The sequence below is a fragment of the Girardinichthys multiradiatus genome, chromosome 14, assembly GCF_021462225.1.
Source record: "Girardinichthys multiradiatus isolate DD_20200921_A chromosome 14, DD_fGirMul_XY1, whole genome shotgun sequence".
Lineage (NCBI taxonomy): Eukaryota > Metazoa > Chordata > Actinopteri > Cyprinodontiformes > Goodeidae > Girardinichthys > Girardinichthys multiradiatus.
This window is the reverse complement of record NC_061807.1, coordinates 21,168,072-21,187,375: the sequence shown is the minus strand read 5'-3', so window position 1 is coordinate 21,187,375 and position 19,304 is coordinate 21,168,072. Positions and strand designations below refer to the sequence as shown.

The 19,304-nt window shown below is 39.6% G+C and overlaps 1 protein-coding gene across 4 annotated transcripts in view; it reads right to left on the bottom strand.

Annotated features, from left to right (window-relative positions):
• Positions 1-19,304, bottom strand: part of adamtsl3 (ADAMTS-like 3) — a 155,580-nt gene that overhangs the window by 52,674 nt on the left and 83,602 nt on the right. The window contains exon 1 of one of the 4 annotated variants that reach the window (XM_047386232.1): positions 3,676-3,813. The exons of the other annotated variants lie outside the window; for them this stretch is intronic. Coding sequence (XP_047242188.1) covers positions 3,676-3,729 — 54 coding nt within the window. The 5' untranslated portion in view covers positions 3,730-3,813. Of the gene's footprint in view, positions 1-3,675; positions 3,814-19,304 lie in introns of those variants that run through there. 4 annotated transcript variants of the gene reach the window in all.

Sequence of the window (19,304 nt, the reverse complement as noted above, 5' to 3'; positions counted from 1 at the left end):
GACCCATTAATAGAGCAAGTCCTGCTATTAACCTTGTGTAGTCTTTGTTTTTTCCTTCCATATAAAAGTACTCTTAAATTAACACTTTTGCTTTTAGCTGTGCTTCTTTACCCCTGAAATCATTGACAGAGCCATTATTATTTTTCAATCAAAAGTACTTCTGGGTCAATGCCTCTGTGTTTAGCTATATCTCTGTTCTGGACCGACCCATTTACAGACAGATTGCTGACAAGAATTTGTTGAAGAATTTGTTGTCCTGTCCCACAGGAAGTACTCCTGGCTTCTGATGCTTCTGTGTTCAGCTGTGCCTATTTCCTGGAGTGACCCATTGCTATCAGTAACTATAGGGTCTCTCTTTGTTTTTCTCTCTACTAGAAAGTAGTCCAGTGCTTCTGTGTTCTTCTATGTCTCTTTATCCTCTCAACCTGCAGCCTGTCGCAACAGATTTCCACTCATAATGAACCTGGTTCTGCTGGTTTCCTCTTGTTAAAAGGTATTTATTCTTCTCCAACGTCACCACGTTTGCTTAGGATTGATGCAAATGGCTTCTTTAAGTGGAAAGTTCTTTACAAATTGGCAATAAATGACCATCTGAAATGGGCTGTTTTGTATTATAATTTGGATTGATTTATATTATGTGGATTGTTTTGAAATGAAATGGACCAAAGTTGTCTTGTAAAGTGCCTTCAGATGACATTTGTGTAAGATTGGCGCTCTGTAGACCGTTGGCTTTTTCAGAATTCTGCAGGAAGAGTTCTGATTGCAATTAATACCCATATATCAGAGATCTGATTGTTCCATAAGTTCCTAACAGAGTAATTTGCTCTCAGACTGCAGAGGGATCTTTTAGGTATCAGCCTCTTCTCCTGTGGAACCAGATCCCAGATTTTGTCCATAAGGCAGAGACCCCATCTACTGTTTGTGCTGCTATGGCTTTGGGCTTCTGGAGGACATAGTGATAAAGTCTCCTCACTCTGCTATCTCCTATTACTGTGAAACCATGCATTATCTACAGTTATTGCTGCCATTAACTTTAAAGTTCTCTCAGTTTACGTCTCTTTACAGAAGTCTAGCCTGGAGTTTCTCTTTGGCTGTGACACCTTTCTGTAGGAGGAGATCGTCTGAGGTACGCATTCCAATAGCTTCATCTTCTCTTTCTATAGATGATATACTTGACTCTGTCTTTCTGTGTTTATCCTCATCTATTTTCTAGATGTGGCAATTAAAGGAGCTATTGCTGCTCATAAACTGTGTCCTGTTTTTCATGGCATGAATTTTAGGACAGGCTCAGAGCTTAAATGCTGCTCACATTGAGCCAGGTTCTGCTGGATGGTTCTTCCTAATAAAGGGAAGTTTTCCTTTCCACTGTTGCTACATGCATGCTCAGTATGAGGGATTGCTGCAACATTTTTGAGGAAATGAAATCGTCCACTGTTCTCTGTCCTCATGCTTGTTCAGGAGGAGGGATTGTTGCAGTAAGTGAATGAATGCAGTTGGCTGGGTTTCCATATATAGAATACTTTTTACCAATATGAATATTAATATGACTACATTGTTTGATAATTAGGATCAAAGTAGAATGTACTGACTTTGAATCTGTCAATATTAAAATATATTTCTGTATTTTAAAATTAATTTAATAAGATGAACTAATTTGAGCAAAGGTTTCTACATGCACTGAAACTCCAGTTAGGTTGACCTCTATGGACATGGGTTCAGGGTTTGGTCTCAAGATGATTTAAACCCCCTGACCTGAAAAACATGACTTATATCTGAACTCTCACACACAGCTCTTATGTTTAAGCCTTCAGAAAGAGGAAAACAACTTATTTGGACCCATTTTCCAACAGAATGGCACTGTATTCGTCTACAAAGATAAATGGATCTCACAGAGGAAAGCAGATACAATGCAGTAATAGTTTGCTGATTATTTTCTTTGGATCCTGGTAGCAACAACACACATGTGCTGCAGAAACAGAACAAGGTTGCGGATCTACTTTATTAAAAAGTGCATAGGGACTGATATAAATGCTTGTCAGCGGTGAAGACGCCTGAGGAACAGCAGAGGCGGATGGCGAGACCTAAACAAAGTCAGCAGAGCATTCAGGCAAACATGTAGGCAACAGTGGTACTTTCTCCAGGAGCCAACTATTTCAGTGTTTAGATCATGGTAAATAAACACAGGCTGTGCACTGGGCAGCCCGTTTCCTTGCCACCTTAACTCTCCTTTGAAAAGCAATCGGGGAATTTTTCACTCAATTACAAACTAAGAGCTGTGTGCAGGGGCATAACAAGGCCGGTGAGGCAAGAGGAGGGGAAGCAGATGAAGGATGGAAAGGATAAAGATGAAGAGTTGTTTGGCTCACTGTGATTCTATTGTTCTTGATGAAAATGGAGGAAGACGGGGCTTTGCTCTTTGGAGAGCGATCCTTCAGGGTCCTCTGGCTACTACTCAAAAGGCATCAGATAAAATCTTAGAGTCTTCCTAACCTTTCGTTGCTAAATTTACCACCTGGTGCTTCGCAGCAACCTCCAGGTGGACCTTTTCAGTGTGAGCACACAGCCTTTAGTGTCAGGATAGACCTCACGTCATTTGCTTTTATGCAGCCTCTTGTAAGAGATAAATTACGCAAACATTAATTCACTAAAGCTTTTATGTCATCATAGTTTATCCTAAAATAAAGCATAGGATAAACACATGATGAAAGATCTGTGCAAAAGTTTTATGCCAACAGTAATATCCTCCAAAGAATAGGGACTTGCTTCTAACCTTTTGAAGTTGTCTGCAGCAATTGTTTTCAAGGCTTTCTGGAGTCTTTCTAAGTTTTTCTTTAAATTTTGGTTGTTTTTTTTACTCAATTTTACTCTATGTACCTGGCCATTACATTAGTCTGCAGTGCGTGTTTAGAAAAATGTGTACGAGAGGAGGACAAAAGAAGACCAAAAGAAACGCTTCCCCAGGAAATAACCCATATCAATCAGTCATGCTTTGCAAAAAAGAGAAATATATATATCAAAGAGTGATTTAAGGATGACTGAAGACTTTAGTACAGTTCTGCATGAGCCCAAAGTATTACCTCATTCAGAAAAAAACGTTATATGGCTTAAGGAACTATCAATGGCTCCTTTGAAAACAGTCATATACCACAGTGAAACTGGTTAGGGTTAACTAACCCTAACTCCAAAGTCTAAAGGAAAACTTGTACAAAATTCTGAAAACTTGAAGAACAGTTAACTGCAACCACAAGATTATACCAAAAACTGGCTCCTTGGAGGCGAAATATAAAGAAATAGGTAGTGAGTAAAGACTTTTGTTCAGCACCGTATATCCAGGGAATGTGTTAAGCTGTGACAGGCAGACTCTGTTTAAGACACCTGTCAACAGCTGAGGCTAAGTACATTTTCCCTTGAAGATGGAAAACTCCTGCAACAAGGAAAAGGAAACCCGACTCTGAAGCCTTCTTCAGCAGACTGTGTAAATATACAAATGATTCCTTTTTATAGTCTGAAAGATACACGATATGCTCACATCTGCTGAAGCCTTTGTCATGCACGACTCAGGGCAGTCACTGTAATGTAACCGAGAGTTGGATATAAATAGGATTCATGGACTATTTTATAATACAGCAAAGGAAAAAAGGTTATGAGTAAAAACACAAACAATTAGTCCAGTACCAGAATAAGTAGAGTCATCACCAGCAGCTTGCAAACAGAAGACTCCAGCTCCATCTCGTCTCAGACTGTGATCCTCTGTTTCCAGCTCAGCCTGTGTGTCCCTGATGCTCGCTGCTCTAATCTCTGACTCACTACTTGTGTCCTCCCTGCCTGCCTGCTCTCTCCGCTCTGGCTCTCAGCAGCTTTTCTTCAGAAGTAACATGTGGAGCTGGAGGGAGGGAACTGGGAGGCGGTAATTTGTGCAAGCACTGTGCGTGGAAGTTTGGGGGTAAAATAGCCAGTGAGGGGGAAGTGAATCCGAGCTTCCCGAGGTCTTGGTTCTGGTACTCAGAGTCGATCAGTGGAGCGTAGTAATAAAAACAAGGAGCCGGGTCTGCTGCAGATTCACACCTTCACACTTTTATGTGCTGACAGTGGAAAAAAAGATGTACAGCTGCAGTGCTTTGCTAAAGTATTTATTCCTCATTAGGTTCTTCATATTTTGTTATGTTACATTCACAAACTTAAAAATATTTTTTAGAGAATTATGATAATTCAAAGAGGAATGAGTTTTTTTTTGTTTGCCAATAGAAATCTGAAAAATGTGGTGTGAATTGCTCTTATCCCCCTTTACTCCGATACCTCTACATTTGCCACAAGCAAACATGTAGAAGAAAGTGGTCTGGTCTGATGAGCCAAAAACTTAATTTGCAAAATACTGCATATGGGGAAAACACTTACCCCCACCCGCTACGCCCTGTGAAACATGACGATGGTAGCTTCATGCTGTAGGGATGGGAAACACAGGGACCATCAAGGTATAAAAATAACCCCAAGCTTTGAACAAGTAACTGTTTAATCCGTCATCCAAAATGGAAAGACTGTGAAACAACAATAAAACCCATGACCAAGACTATCATTCACCTAAACTGACAGGTCAGGCAAGGGGTGCCGAGAAGCAACCAAAAGGTCAATGGCAACTCTGGAGGAGCTGCTGAGATCCACATATCAGGTGGGATAATCTGTCCAGAGGACAACTAATAACCCAGCACTCCTCAAATCTGGCCTTTATGGAAGAGTGCCGAGAAAAAAAACATTTAAAGGAAAGCCCTGTTTGCAGTTTGTCACCCGCATCTATCAGCCATGTTTACATGGGGGACACAGTAAATACATGGAAGATGGTAATGTGGTTGGATCAGACCAAAATGTAACTTTTTGATCTATATGTAAATTGTGTGGTGAAAAAGCACTGTACCACAAATCACACTGAACACAACACCCCACTTTGAAAAACGGTAATGAAAGCATCATGCTGTGGAGATGATGGTCTTCAGCAGGGACAGGGAAGTTGGTCAGAGTTCAAGAGAAAAAGGATGGAGCTCAATAAAGGACAACCCTGGAAGAAAACATGTTAGAGGCTACAAAGATCTACAAAGAATTGACTAAAAGGGAGCCGAATACAAATGCATGCCATGATTTTGAGTTGGTCTATCGCATAAAATCCCATTAAAATGCGTTAAAGGTTGTGGTTGTAAGTGACAATTTATAAAGTTTAAGGATTATGAACTGTTTGTGATGGACTCTATAAACCAATTTTTCTTTCTCCCATTTCTGTACATGAGATTTCAGATTTCTGTCTCGTGTTTTTTGGGGGGTTTTTTTAGCTCGCTTTCACCAATTCCATTCCTCCGCCAATCCTGTCATGTCAGTGTTTCTCATTTAATTTTTGGCCTGGATGGTTTTGCTCTTTCTTGTTCCAGCCCTGTTACATATTTCAACCATTTCACACACACACACACACACACACACAAAAAGCTGTAACTGTACTTTCATTACAAATTGGTTTATATTTCCATGCAGGAAAAGAGACAGAGACATACATTTGGCATCGCATGTACAGCTCCAGACCATGCTTTGTCTTTCCCACCGGGGTATGTGTGAGAGTCCCATGTAAATCAGATGACATGGTCTGGTTGCAGAAGCTATCAAGATAGACTTTTTTTTATGAGCTGAACGTCGGCTTCAATAGAGCCTTTCATAACATCTGGCAGTGCCAGAGCGAACATGAATGCTGTGAAAGTGGGGAACGAGCCAGGGGTACCCTGGAGGGACAAACCCTCTGGTTACAGGGGGAAAAAAAAGCACACGTACCGATGGACAACTTTTGGCACAGAGGGAATATACCATACAGTGAGTGGCTTTTTTTTTAGGCAATAGCAGGATGCAAGAACTCAAATATGGAACAGAACATTTAAAATAGAGCAGTTAAATTTAGTGCCAACCCACTGGTGCTCCTCGATGGGAGTTACATGGTAGCAGACTTTAACGGGGGCCTGTTGCCGTAAACGTTCCAAATACAATAAAAACGTTCCAAATCAGGAATCCCAAATAAAACACCAAATAGAAAACCACATAATTTTAATCAAATAAGGCTGTGTGGAATGTGAGGCACTGCAAAGCAAACAGTGGACGACCATAATCACTACATTGGAGCGGACAGCTTAACCGATACACATTCACATACACTTCTTATGTTTAGCCTAAAGTCATACAGACAGTACAAGGCTCACTCTGTTACATTTATCAGACGGGGGCATACCTCCCCTATTTGCAAATTGTGCAAATAGGGGAGGTATTTAAAGCACACTCTTAATGCTGGTGTTATGTACATTTTCTCAGGTCAACACAGAGGTCACACCCCTCCTGCTGACTTAATCTATAGCCTCCTGATGTTTACTTTTGTAGGAAATCCTTCTCGTATCTGCTTATGTGTAACTATTGAAAATAAACCGAGGGATTGTGATATGCACCCCCAGATTTCAAAGCCAAACACACACAGAGGAAATGAATGTGTTTGACTGACACTGGTTCTGGAGCTGCCTCTCTACCACAGCACTGTAGGCAGCGACCTTACTCGGTTTAAACAATAATCTGTGAAGAAGATGAGGTGAGAAAAAAAAAATACACAATATAATCTGGTGTCATTTTACACGAGGAAAGTGAAGATATTGGGTTGCATAAAGAGGGGAAGCATGCACGAGGTTTAGGACAACAGTGGAAATAATTGCCAAAGACAAATGATCCAGTGTTTTAGCAGATAATTCTGCTTTATTAGTACTCACGACTGTTGTAGTTTTGGGCTTTTATTGTATCAACCCTGAAAAAAAAAACACAGAAACTGACAACTGAGAGGAGATACCAGAAAGCGAGCAGATGGACTGCAAACTATTTAGACAAAGTTTCTCTTTAATTTGACATCAACTGACAGTATGATTACCTAAATCATGGTATTTACAGTGACTTAAATTTACTCTTCAAAGTAGGTGAGGCTGAACCTGTGGTTTGTGGGTATTGTAAAATGTGTGCTTCTATTTCCAAGAGAGTAGAGGTTATTTGTTGACAAGGTGATAATAAACAACATCTGGACCTAACAAAGTCTGCTTTTGGAAAAATAAAATCCCAGTTTTTGGAAGTTAACCATATAAAACATTTTTTAAAACTACTTAGTTTCTTTATGCTTTATATGTGAGACACACTGAGAGATTTCCTGTTTTTTTCAAGTTATCCAATATTTTAGTGGCCAGTGTTGCCACACAGTTAATTTAAATCTGCCTGGGTTATGTATAATTTTGAGCTTAAGTGTAGTAAGAATAAAAAGCAGAAGCTTCATATGTTCATGTAAAAACAAATTATTTTATCCTGTAAGAATAATTAAAAAGTATTACAACCTTTGACCATCATTAGGTGTAGTAATAATTTCCTGTATCATTCTTTTGAGCATCTGGGATGAATGAATCTGTTACTCAACCTGTTGATGGGGTTTTCCACTGTTTATTAGAAGAGGTTGGAGTTACTGACAGCGCTTTTACCAGCATCCTGTCCCTGACCACTTCCTTCAAGGTATGAAGCTTTGGGCGTTGAGCAATGGACTCCGCCTCTTATAAAGTTTATTCAGTTTTTTATTTTGTTCCCAGCATGCAACAGAAATAAAGACGGTGCTTGCTACAACAGACTGTGAGAACATCTGGAAAATCTCGTTGCATATGTTGAATGATCAGAGCATTTGCAGGAAGCAAAGCCAGCACAAGGTCTTCTTGTCAACTGCCTTGGTCTTGGTAGACCAGTCAGCACCCATCTTCTGCTATTACTAACACACATCTGACTAGTGATAAATTTAGCAGCTTTTTCTGGTGTTCATTGAGACTTTTGGAGAGTCTAACATGAAAAAATATAATTTTTATTGTTTACAACAAGCTGCCAATAACTACTTTAGTCACTGAGGAGTTGGTACCAGTGAACGCACCATATCTGAGCGCTAACAGCTTGCCAAACATCATCCCTTTTTGACTATCTTGTCTGGACTTATGGCATAAAAAAACAACATATAATCTTTTTATTTTCATGTAAAATAAAAAGAGCAGACAACCCAATCAATGGTCCCATTGTATTTGACTTTGAGGACAGGTGGGAGGAAAACTAAGACATAAAGTAACAGTTAATAACAGTTTCTCTTTAAATTTCATTTTGTTTGTAAGAAACAGATTTCCCGAGGAAGCTTTTAAATTTTAACATTAACATTTTTATGAAGATTTTTTTATTTGTGTTTTGTTGAATTAGGAAAAGGTAACAGAATATTATGAATATACAGTAAAATCTCTAATGCAACCCAAATGATTTGAAGTGCCTGTGACATTTTATTTTTCCCACAAAAAAGTGAAGGGATTGGGCAGTAATTGACGTGATATTAGGATTAAAGACATGAAAAAAGAAAATTTTCACACAAAATAAGCATATTTCAATGTTATATTTTACAAGTCCAAACTCGCCTGGAAATGACATCAAAAGGGAAGTCTCCGGTCATTCGTTGTGTGAGCATCAATGATAAACTGTCCAGGTGGAAGCCAAGTTGCGTTAAAAACAGCGATAATATGGTGAAACGGTGTATTGCTGGTGGTAGCAGCAATACTACGACAGCAACCGTTAGTCTGCACTACTTTCCGGAAGTGAAGAGGATCAGAGCTTGAAAATTGAATAGGGACAGATGGGCTGGTCCCACCAAGCACAGCCAGTTGTGATCGACGGACTATTCGGCAAACTGCTTCGAACAAGAATCTTATGAATTCACAAGACAAATTATGTCAGAGGTCGGTATATTTTACAGATGAAGGAGAATGTTGAAGCAGAGTCTGTTCAGTGCATCCGATGTTACAAAATCCCCAAATAAAAGGTTGTTGTTGCTAAAAAGCTCAAGGCTCAGCAGGAAAGAACACTTCCTTGTTGCAAAAACAATATTATTTTATTATTAATAATTATAATAATCCAAAATTATTATGATTATTAAAATAAGATAAATCACACCCGCATACGATATATCTAAATAAATAAAAAGTAAAAAAATGAGAAACCAGGTAGTGTCTTCAGATCTTGAATCATCCCTTGTGTCTGCTGCTGTTTCATGCTGTTCACTTAGCCTCTGGTTGTTTCACAGTGCGTATTTACTGTAACCCTGGATTTATACTGTATCTGTACCGGTATTGTTCGGTCTGCCGCGAAGCCCGGAGGAGCTCCTAAAAAGCCAGTGATAAATGCGGTAGCAAGTCCAAAACAACCAGGAATGAGTTAAAGCACTTAATATATACATGTGCATAAATAAATATATGTGTATATTTATTATGATAGTGAAATCTGGTCTGTCTTTAGTGGATTATTTTGCAAAGCCGGATGTTGTTCTCGTTTCCTGGTGGTGCTGTATGACTCATGCATATTGACTCTGGCCGTGCTCCGGCATCCTGCAAAAAGACTCCCGAGATGGCCGTCCGCACGAAGCAGGGCTTGTGCTCTGCCATCTGATGACAGCTGACTTTCTTCTCCTGACTGTGTTGCTCTCTGATAGTGACTGAAATATATCTAAAAAAACATCAGATTATTTGCTGCTGTCTGTGTTGTCAGCCATTGTAGTATCAGTTTATGTGAAGGGTTCCCCTTTCACGTCATAAAAGAGCGCAAAGCTGTAGTCTGGAAATGCCTTTTTAGTGAAATTTATGACCATATATCTTAACAACTGTTCATTTCAGTGGAATGAATTTACTACTTCAAATATTTTATCAGTATTTCCTTTCCATATATATAATTGGATTTATCATGAACATTCGATGTCACGGGCACTTTAACATCATTTAATGCAAGGTGGCAGATGGCCATGATAATTTGGGCAGATCCCAGTCAGATCCTGCTTGATGCAACTCAGTGACTTGAATCTGGAAGGTGGTGTAGTTTGTTAAGATGTAGAAAAAAATAGAATTGGGAAAAAAATTTTAAAAAGCACGACGTAATTCACCTTTTAAACAAAAGTGAGTAACAATGTAATACTTATTTTACCTCCCACGGCAATAGTTTTATGCTTGTGTTAATTATATTTTATTTTTTAAATAAAATTGCCTTATTGCCTGAGCATCCTTTTATTGTAATTTGATGTTTCATTTGTTTTTTGTTTAGGTGAAGTGATTTTCAGTTACTTTTTTTAATGACTGGACAGCTTTGTCATATTTTCAGGATTTTTATTCAAATCATCCATTTAGCTCCATAGTCCTTTTAATTCTAATCTGTCTATATTAGCAAAATATGCAATATCGCAGAGAACATCAAATTCAGAGGAAGTAAGCAACTTTAACACAAAAATGGCCTGTACAAATAATTTCAATTTAAACTGATGAATGGAGAAACTGACTGAGAATGGAGAACAGGTGAAGGAAAGTTAAATAATCAGGAATTTCAGCACCTTTTTATAAGGACAAGGGTAATGAGTACAGCTGCCATACTTACAGAAGGGCAGTTGTCCCCTTTATTCAATGCACCCATTTTTCCGCAGTCTAGACTCTATTGATGCCTATAAAAATCACCTAAAATGTGTATGGATTGATGTGTTTTATGTATTTATGTAATGATTTATTGTATGACAATAAGTACAATTGTTCTTTTCTTTTATTGTGAAGCACTTTGTGATGCTACGCTTACGAAAGGTGCTAAATAATTAAACTTTACTTACTGACTTACTTGTCAGGTTAAGAAGAGATTTGAGGAACAATGAGCATCAGGTGGGTTCCATGCCAAGAAGAACCACCATTAGATTTGATGAACCCTAGAACACATTTTCATGTTTGCAGTTGTGATGGGACAAGTTAACAGATGGAATTAGTTACATAGAGTATGATGTTTGCTGATGACCTTGTGATTGTAAACATTGTCTAATGAGGGTAGGAAAAAGAGCCTGGAGAGTTGGAGATACAGGTCCTTCTCAAAATATTAGCATATTGTGATAAAGTTAATTATTTTCCATAATGTCATGATGAAAATTTAACATTCATATATTTTAGATTCATTGCACACTAACTGAAATATTTCAGGTCTTTTATTGTCTTAATACGGATGATTTTGGCATACAGCTCATGAAAACCCAAAATTCCTATCTCACAAAATTAGCATATTTCATCCGACCAATAAAAGAAAAGTGTTTTTAATACAAAAAACGTCAACCTTCAAATAATCATGTACAGTTATGCACTCAATACTTGGTCGGGAATCCTTTTGCAGAAATGACTGCTTCAATGCGGCGTGGCATGGAGGCAATCAGCCTGTGGCACTGCTGAGGTCTTATGGAGGCCCAGGATGCTTCGATAGCGGCCTTTAGCTCATCCAGAGTGTTGGGTCTTGAGTCTCTCAACGTTCTCTTCACAATATCCCACAGATTCTCTATGGGGTTCAGGTCAGGAGAGTTGGCAGGCCAATTGAGCACAGTGATACCATGGTCAGTAAACCATTTACCAGTGGTTTTGGCACTGTGAGCAGGTGCCAGGTCGTGCAGAAAAATGAAATCTTCATCTCCATAAAGCTTTTCAGCAGATGGAAGCATGAAGTGCTCCAAAATCTCCTGATAGCTAGCTGCATTGACCCTGCCCTTGATAAAACACAGTGGACCAACACCAGCAGCTGACACGGCACCCCAGACCATCACTGACTGTGGGTACTTGACACTGGACTTCTGGCATTTTGGCATTTCCTTCTCCCCAGTCTTCCTCCAGGCTCTGGCACCTTGATTTCCGAATGACATGCAGAATTTGCTTTCATCCGAAAAAAGTACTTTGGACCACTGAGCAACAGTCCAGTGCTGCTTCTCTGTAGCCCAGGTCAGGCGCTTCTGCCGCTGTTTCTGGTTCAAAAGTGGCTTGACCTGGGGAATGCGGCACCTGTAGCCCATTTCCTGCACACGCCTGTGCACGGTGGCTCTGGATGTTTCTATTCCAGACTCAGTCCACTGCTTCCGCAGGTCCCCCAAGGTCTGGAATCGGCCCTTCTCCACAATCTTCCTCAGGGTCCGGTCACCTCTTCTCGTTGTGCGGCGTTTTCTGCCACACTTTTTCCTTCCCACAGACTTCCCACTGAGGTGCCTTGATACAGCACTCTGGAAACAGCCTATTCATTCAGAAATTTCTGTCTGTGTCTTACCCTCTTGCTTGAGGGTGTCAATAGTGGCCTTCTGGACAGCAGTCAGGTCGGCAGTCTTACCCATGATTGGGGTTTTGAGTGATGAACCAGGCTGGGAGTTTTAAAGGCCTCAGGAATCTTTTGCAGGTGTTTAGAGTTAACTCGTTGATTCAGATGATTAGGTTCATAGCTCGTTTAGAGATGCTTTTAATGATATGCTAATTTTGTGAGATAGGAATTTTGGGTTTTCATGAGCTGTATGCCAAAATCATCCGTATTAAGACAATAAAAGACCTGAAATATTTCAGTTAGTGTGCAATGAATCTAAAATATATGAATGTTAAATTTTCATCATGACATTATGGAAAATAATTAACTTTATCACAATATGCTAATATTTTAAGAAGGACCTGTATGCTCTGGAGAGGAGTGAAAGTCAGTCAAGCATGCAGAGAAGGCCCATGGAAGCAGTGAAGAAGATGTTGGCAAATGGTACACTGTGGAAATAAATGTAGCAGCTGAAAGAAGTTCAATTAAATTCTCGTAGTTGCACAAAACCTTGTTCTAAAATTGTTTTTTTCATATCCGAGTAGAAATCTATGCATTAAACATTTAGGGTTTGACATAAAGACGGAAAACATGGCAATGTCAAACATCACCCATAATGAAGCTATTCCTGGCTAAATGTTTCTTAGTTCTTCCATGTTTGCTTTCCAAGCAGCAGAGGTTTAGCCGATCCTTCGTCCTACTGCTCTGTACGGAAATAAAGGATCAAATTAAAAAGTTGCCGCATTATGAGGTGACGACCTGAGCTAACAGTCTCAAAGTTGTCAGAAAGAAAGACAAATGCAGCTAAAGTTACTGGTGATTGACATTAAGGTGCACTCAAGAGCCCAAAACATTGACTCCCATGGAGAAACTTAACTGAATCAAGCAGGATAAATGTTAACCTCGCACCACCCCCACATACGAGACCTACATGTGTTCTTGTCTTGATTTACGCCAAAGTCATTGTTTAAAAAGCTAGCCGGGTCACAGTCTAAAATGTTTTATTGGGACAAGGATTTTACGAGTTGCAGCTGAAAACCAACTACATTTCCTCTTGTCCAGAAAAAAGGGATTAAAATCTAGATCTACCTCTGTGACAGTCTGCTAAAACAAATCCAACACAGATGGAAGGGACAAAAAGTTAAAACGCTAGAAAATATTTCCTTTATTCCTTACTGTTTTTGATGTTGAGGATCTAACTTTTACCCTTCATCTCCTCCACTCCTTATAAAGCAGATGTTTCCTTTTATTGTTCCTTCATCCTGATTGTTTATGAGGGGTGTTCTGTTGGATCAATGAGTCTCACAGGTGATGGGAACATTTTCATACTAATTTGTGGGTGGGAGGACGAATAGTACTGCATGTTTGAGGAAAAATGATCTGCTCGGGGGAAAGACTGATATCCCAGTGCAGCTTTTATGAACGAAGTCAACATCTTATTTAATTTCTTCAGTGTTGCAGAGGGGACATTTATTCTACCTGGGTCTTGGCCTCAGAACATTTAAAGTGTAGATGAATATTAAATGACTCACTTCTTCAATGTATAAGGCATTACTTTGGAACAACTCATGAGCTTATGCTGGATAACTGATATTGGCTTAAACATCAACCGATAAACAAACTATGGCCAAAGAATGTGCAACATGGAGCAGTTTGTTGAAAGGTAAATTAATCTGAAAACAGACATGAACAGATTCTTAAAGCTAGGTATAACTGAGGCATTATGTTCGCTTTACACATTATAAAACAAAGTATCAGGAATGTTTGCATTAATGACTAAAAAGACAACAAAAAGACTGAAATTTTTGTCTTAAATGGTGCATAAACATCTATCTATCCATACGTTCATCCATGCATCCATCCAAAGTCTCTGTTCTTTCATCTATACATTTATCCATCTATCCCATCCAATTGTTAATTCACTAATGAATCAATCAGTGACTCCGCATCCAATTTTCAAATTATCCTATCCATACATCTGTCCATCTGGCTACCTTCGGCCTACCCATCCATACAATCAATTATCCCTCCATTCATGCATCCATCCATCCCTTTGTCCTATTTCTACATCCATCCACCCTCTTTGCTGATCAATCCATCCATCGACAAACCCGACGGCCCGATCATCTATTCAGATGGAACATTGGGTGAAAGATATTTTAAGGTGGTTCCAAGAAAGAAGGAACATATTTATAGTCGCTCTTGTCAATTTTGGGTCTACACTCACATCTCTTCTAACTGGAACACGTCCGAACAACTTCCAAAAGCATACTTGCATACGGACCGGATGCCCAAATCATCTCAAATGACTCCTTAATGGGGAGGATCAGCGGCTGTTCTCCAAACCACCCCCAAATGATGCTGGAGATTGTCACCAAATCACACGGACAGAATACGGACACCCGGACACCGCAAGGGTTACTTCAGAACAATCTGGGATCCCCCTAACCCTTTCATACTCCTTGTGTCCAAAAAAGACACCATGACCTCTTCCAAAAAGGAAGGAGCAGGTACTTTCTCTAGATCTTTCTGCTACATACTTATTCTTTAAGTAAAGTCTGAAGTATAAAAGACAACTCTGTCCATGTTGATGTAAAAAGTCTCTTGTAAAAGGACCTTAGATTGAGCATAGTTGAGCCTTTAGAGGAAATGACTCATCCTGATTTCCTTACGCTATTCACACAAACTGCGAAAGTCACAACAGAACCACATTATCTGCAAAAAAAAAGAAAAAAGAAAGGATTGGACCCTAAGGTTGCCAAGTGGTACAATCTTTTGTCAATGATGCGTGCTGGTCAATTTGTCCCTTTGCTATTTCTTAACTTTGTTGTTTGTTTTTTTCTTACCTACAGAATGTTTCCCACCAACCATTCGTTAATTTGTACCTGCCAGGTTGACATTTTGCACCTGCTTTGGCAATCAATGACAGTCAGTCATTTTCTACCACTTATTCCATAGTGGGTTGCGGGGAAGCTGGTGCATATCTCCAGCAGTCTATGGGCGGGAGGTGGGGTACACCCTGGACAGGACGCCAGTCCATCGCAGGGCAACACACAAACAACCATGCACACACTCATTCATACCCCTAAGAGCAATTTAGAGACACCAGTTAACCTAACGGGGAGAAACTGCAAACTCCATGCAGAAAGACCCCCGGCCAGGAATCGAACCCTGTTGCTGCAAGGCAACAGTGCTACCAACTGCGCCACCGTGCAGAGTGACAGAGTGTTTTTCTATATTCTACCCACAGAATTCTGTTAGAGAATTACTTTATAAAGGGGGTAATGCATCTTATTTACCAGCAGAAGGTCACTTAGACGAATTTGGATTTGATCAGAATGTGCCAATTCAAGGGTCAACTGGACCAGAACAAATAGGAAAAGGGTCTAATACAACACATTCAGATAATAACATATAACTGAACTAAACTACATATGAGACCATGACAATTTACTTCCACAGTTAATGAAAATACAGGGGTTGGACAATGAAACTGAAACACCTGGTTTTAGACCACAATAATTTATTAATATGGTGTAGGGCCTCTTTTTGCGGCCAATACAGCATCAATTCGTCTTGGGAATGACAAATACAAGTCCTGCACAGTGGTCAGAGGGATTTTAAACCATTCTTCTTGCAGGATAGTGGCCAGGTCACTACGTGATACTGGTGGAGGAAAACGTTTCCTGACTCGCTCCTCCAAAACACCCCAAAGTGGCTCAATAATATTTGGATCTGGTGACTGTGCAGGCCATGGGAGATGTTCAACTTCACTTTCATGTTCATCAAACCAATCTTTCACCAGTCTTGCTGTGTGTATTGGTGCATTGTCATCCTGATACACGGTACCGCCTTCAGGATACAATGTTTGAACCATTGGATGCACATGGTCCTCAAGAATGGTTCGGTAGTCCTTGCAGTGACACGCCCATCTGGCACAAGTATTGGGCCAAGGGATTGCCATGATATGGCAGCCCAAACCATCACTGATCCACCCCCATGATTCACTCTGGGCATGCAACAGTCTGGGTGGTACGCTTCTTTGGGGCTTCTCCACACCGTAACTCTCCCGGATGTTGGGAAAACATTAAAGGTGGACTCATCAGAGAACAATACATGTTTCACATTGTCCACAGCCCAAGATTTGCGCTCCTTGCACCATTGAAACCGACGTTTGGCATTGGCATGAGTGACCAAAGGTTTGGCTATAGCAGCCCGTCCGTGTATATTGACCCTGTGGAGCTCCCGACGGACAGTTCTGGTGGAAACAGGAGAGTTGAGGTGCACAATTAATTCTGCCGTGATTTGGGCAGCTGTGGTTTTATGTTTTTTGGATACAATCCGGGTTGGCACCCGAATATCCCTTTCAGACAGCTTCCTCTTGCGTCCACAGTTAATCCTGATGGATGTGGTTTGTCCTTCTTGGTGTTATGCTGACATTACCCTGGATACCGTGGCTCTTGATACATCACAAAGACTTGCTGTCTTGGTCACAGATGCGCCAGCAAGACGTGCACCAACAATTTGTCCTCTTTTGAACTCTGGTATGTCACCCATAATGTTGTGTGCATTTCAATATTTTGAGCAAAACTGTGCTCTTACCCTGCTAATTGAACCTTCACACTCTGCTCTTACTGGTGCAATGTGCAATCAATGAAGACTGGCTACCAGGCTGGTCCAATTTAGCCATGAAACCTCCCACACTAAAATCACAGGTGTTTCAGTTTCATTGTCCAACCCCTGTAGCTAACTGTAATGAAAAGCAAATTAATTGACACTGTTGTGTGCAAAATGATTTGTTAAGAAGTGCAAAATGAAAGTAGGAGGGAAAGATATGACAACACATCGGGGAAAAAATGTGTGCACAAATCAAGCTACTCAAGATCCTTTCCTTGAACATCACAACAAAGAGAATCGACAAAGGTTGGAAAACGTGGACAGGACTTCTGCTGTGGTAGTACATGGACTGAATAGCCCTTAAAATGCCACAGCAGTAGACCTGATAAAATCCCCCCAGGAGGACATGGATTACCGAGTGGGATCATGAAAATAAATGTATGTAATCATCACTAAAAACCAAAAATGTAAACATCTTAGATAGCTCCAGCAGAATTGAGAACATTAAAATAATCCGACTGGGTTGCAAGAAATTCCGGATCATCCACAAACTTTGGAGATTTCTTAATCTGTACAGAATTAACTAACTGAAAAATATACACCTGAACTTTAAAATCCTAAAATAATATCAAGTAAATCTATAAGAAAATGCATTGATAATAAAGAGAAAGTTAGATGTACGCTAAGAATGTAATATGTCTTCGTTAAAACTGCAACCTATAATGATTATAGCATCATATTTCAAAATAAACATTTGAACTCGTCAGTGTGACATAATGAGAAAGCCAGTAACCACAATGTGCACCCACCTGAATATTTCCCTAAAGCCCCACAGCCTCCACAGTGGAGAGTGGGGATACACCACGTAATTAAGAATCAACGATGACATTTACTGCTTCCTCAAACCTCCACTCATATGTTCTCAGCATCGAGCTTTCCCCATTTGCAAATGTTTTAGCAGCTTTTCCTGTGAATGCACAGGCTAACCCGTCAAGGTTTCCCCGCAACAGGAACTCCACCACCCCTGATTCCAATCCCACATATTCCACACCCCTTCCCTCACCCATCACAGCAACATTTTTAAAGAGGAAGGGACGGGTATAAATTAGCCACATAAAACGGCCAGAATCAGTTGTACTAGACCTCCATGGTGCGCTAGGAGGAAAGAAAAAAATGAGTGTGGGACCTGCATTCAGATCCGGGCAGCAGTATGACTTATTTATGGACTAGTCAGCACCAAGTTAATCCCTTGTGCTTCAACGCACAGGCCACACTGCTGCCCTGCCATCTGGAAAGAAGGTTTCTCTGAAAACTATTTTGGGAATATGTAAAAAACATGTTTTTGTGCAAATCCACAGCTGTTCAAATGGCTTAAAGCCAATCACTATTGTGATTATGTCAAGCGATGTGGTATTTCTCTCTCTCAAAGTCCAGTTTAAAATGCTTTATCATTTTGCTAAAGTCTCGCCACCCCATGGAAAAAAGGGAAAGCGGCCTTTGGTTGAGAAAAAGCAGAAAGTGACGCCACATGAAACGGCTTTAAAACTGACAAAATGAAACCAGTTATAGATAATAAATAAACATTTCACTTCATGTTTATACTTTTAGAGTATTGCATCTCCTTTGGTAAAAATTCCCAAATTATTTGGGAATATCAGAACAATAAACAGCTGATTAAAAATATAGTATTTTTTTTTTTGAGGAGTTACAGAAATACCTCTTTAGATTTAATAAAACTAATTTTATCAAAACATTATTAATAGGCTCTTGTACATTCTCGACAAATCCAGCACAGTATTTTATATTCTACTGTTTCGTGGGCAAAAACAGCCTTCATGTATTATTTTATATTTCAGTGAGTATTTATGCACCTAATTAAGAGAACCTAGTTGTTATATGGGTCATTTAAACATTTCACTCTGATATGCATTGTATTGTCCATATTCTAAATGACTATTAAAGTGTCTTGTCCTATTTAGTATCTGACTCTTCCAATTTGCCTCATTCCTATTCTTTTTTTATTTTACAGCAAAAAATAAAATTCCCCACCGTAAATATTCTTCTGTGCACAGTGTAGTATGAGATTTGTTATTTTCAACAATTAACAATAGGTTCAGGCAATACACGAAATTTCTCAACAGGAGTGTTTAGGCCCAGTGTCAAATTATATATTAAGTTAGGATTATAAAATATGGAAAAAACATTTAAAAATTAACATTACTAGATTGTGTTTAGGACACATGTGTGTTTTGTACTTCCTGTGAAACTAAACAGGCTAAACCTAAAACCGCTCCATTGGGGCTTGTTCATATTTGACATGTATCCTGCTCCTGTCATCTGTCTTCTTAGTAAATGTCTTCTTGTCAGGGAGGGTAACTTGTTTTGCTTTCCATGTGCACCTCTCAATAAATTAGGCGTTAGGAGAAAATGTTTTTTGTTGAAATAAGCTTATTTATTTACCCTTATTTCTTGTGTCAATAAAATATGTGACAATTAGTCCCTCA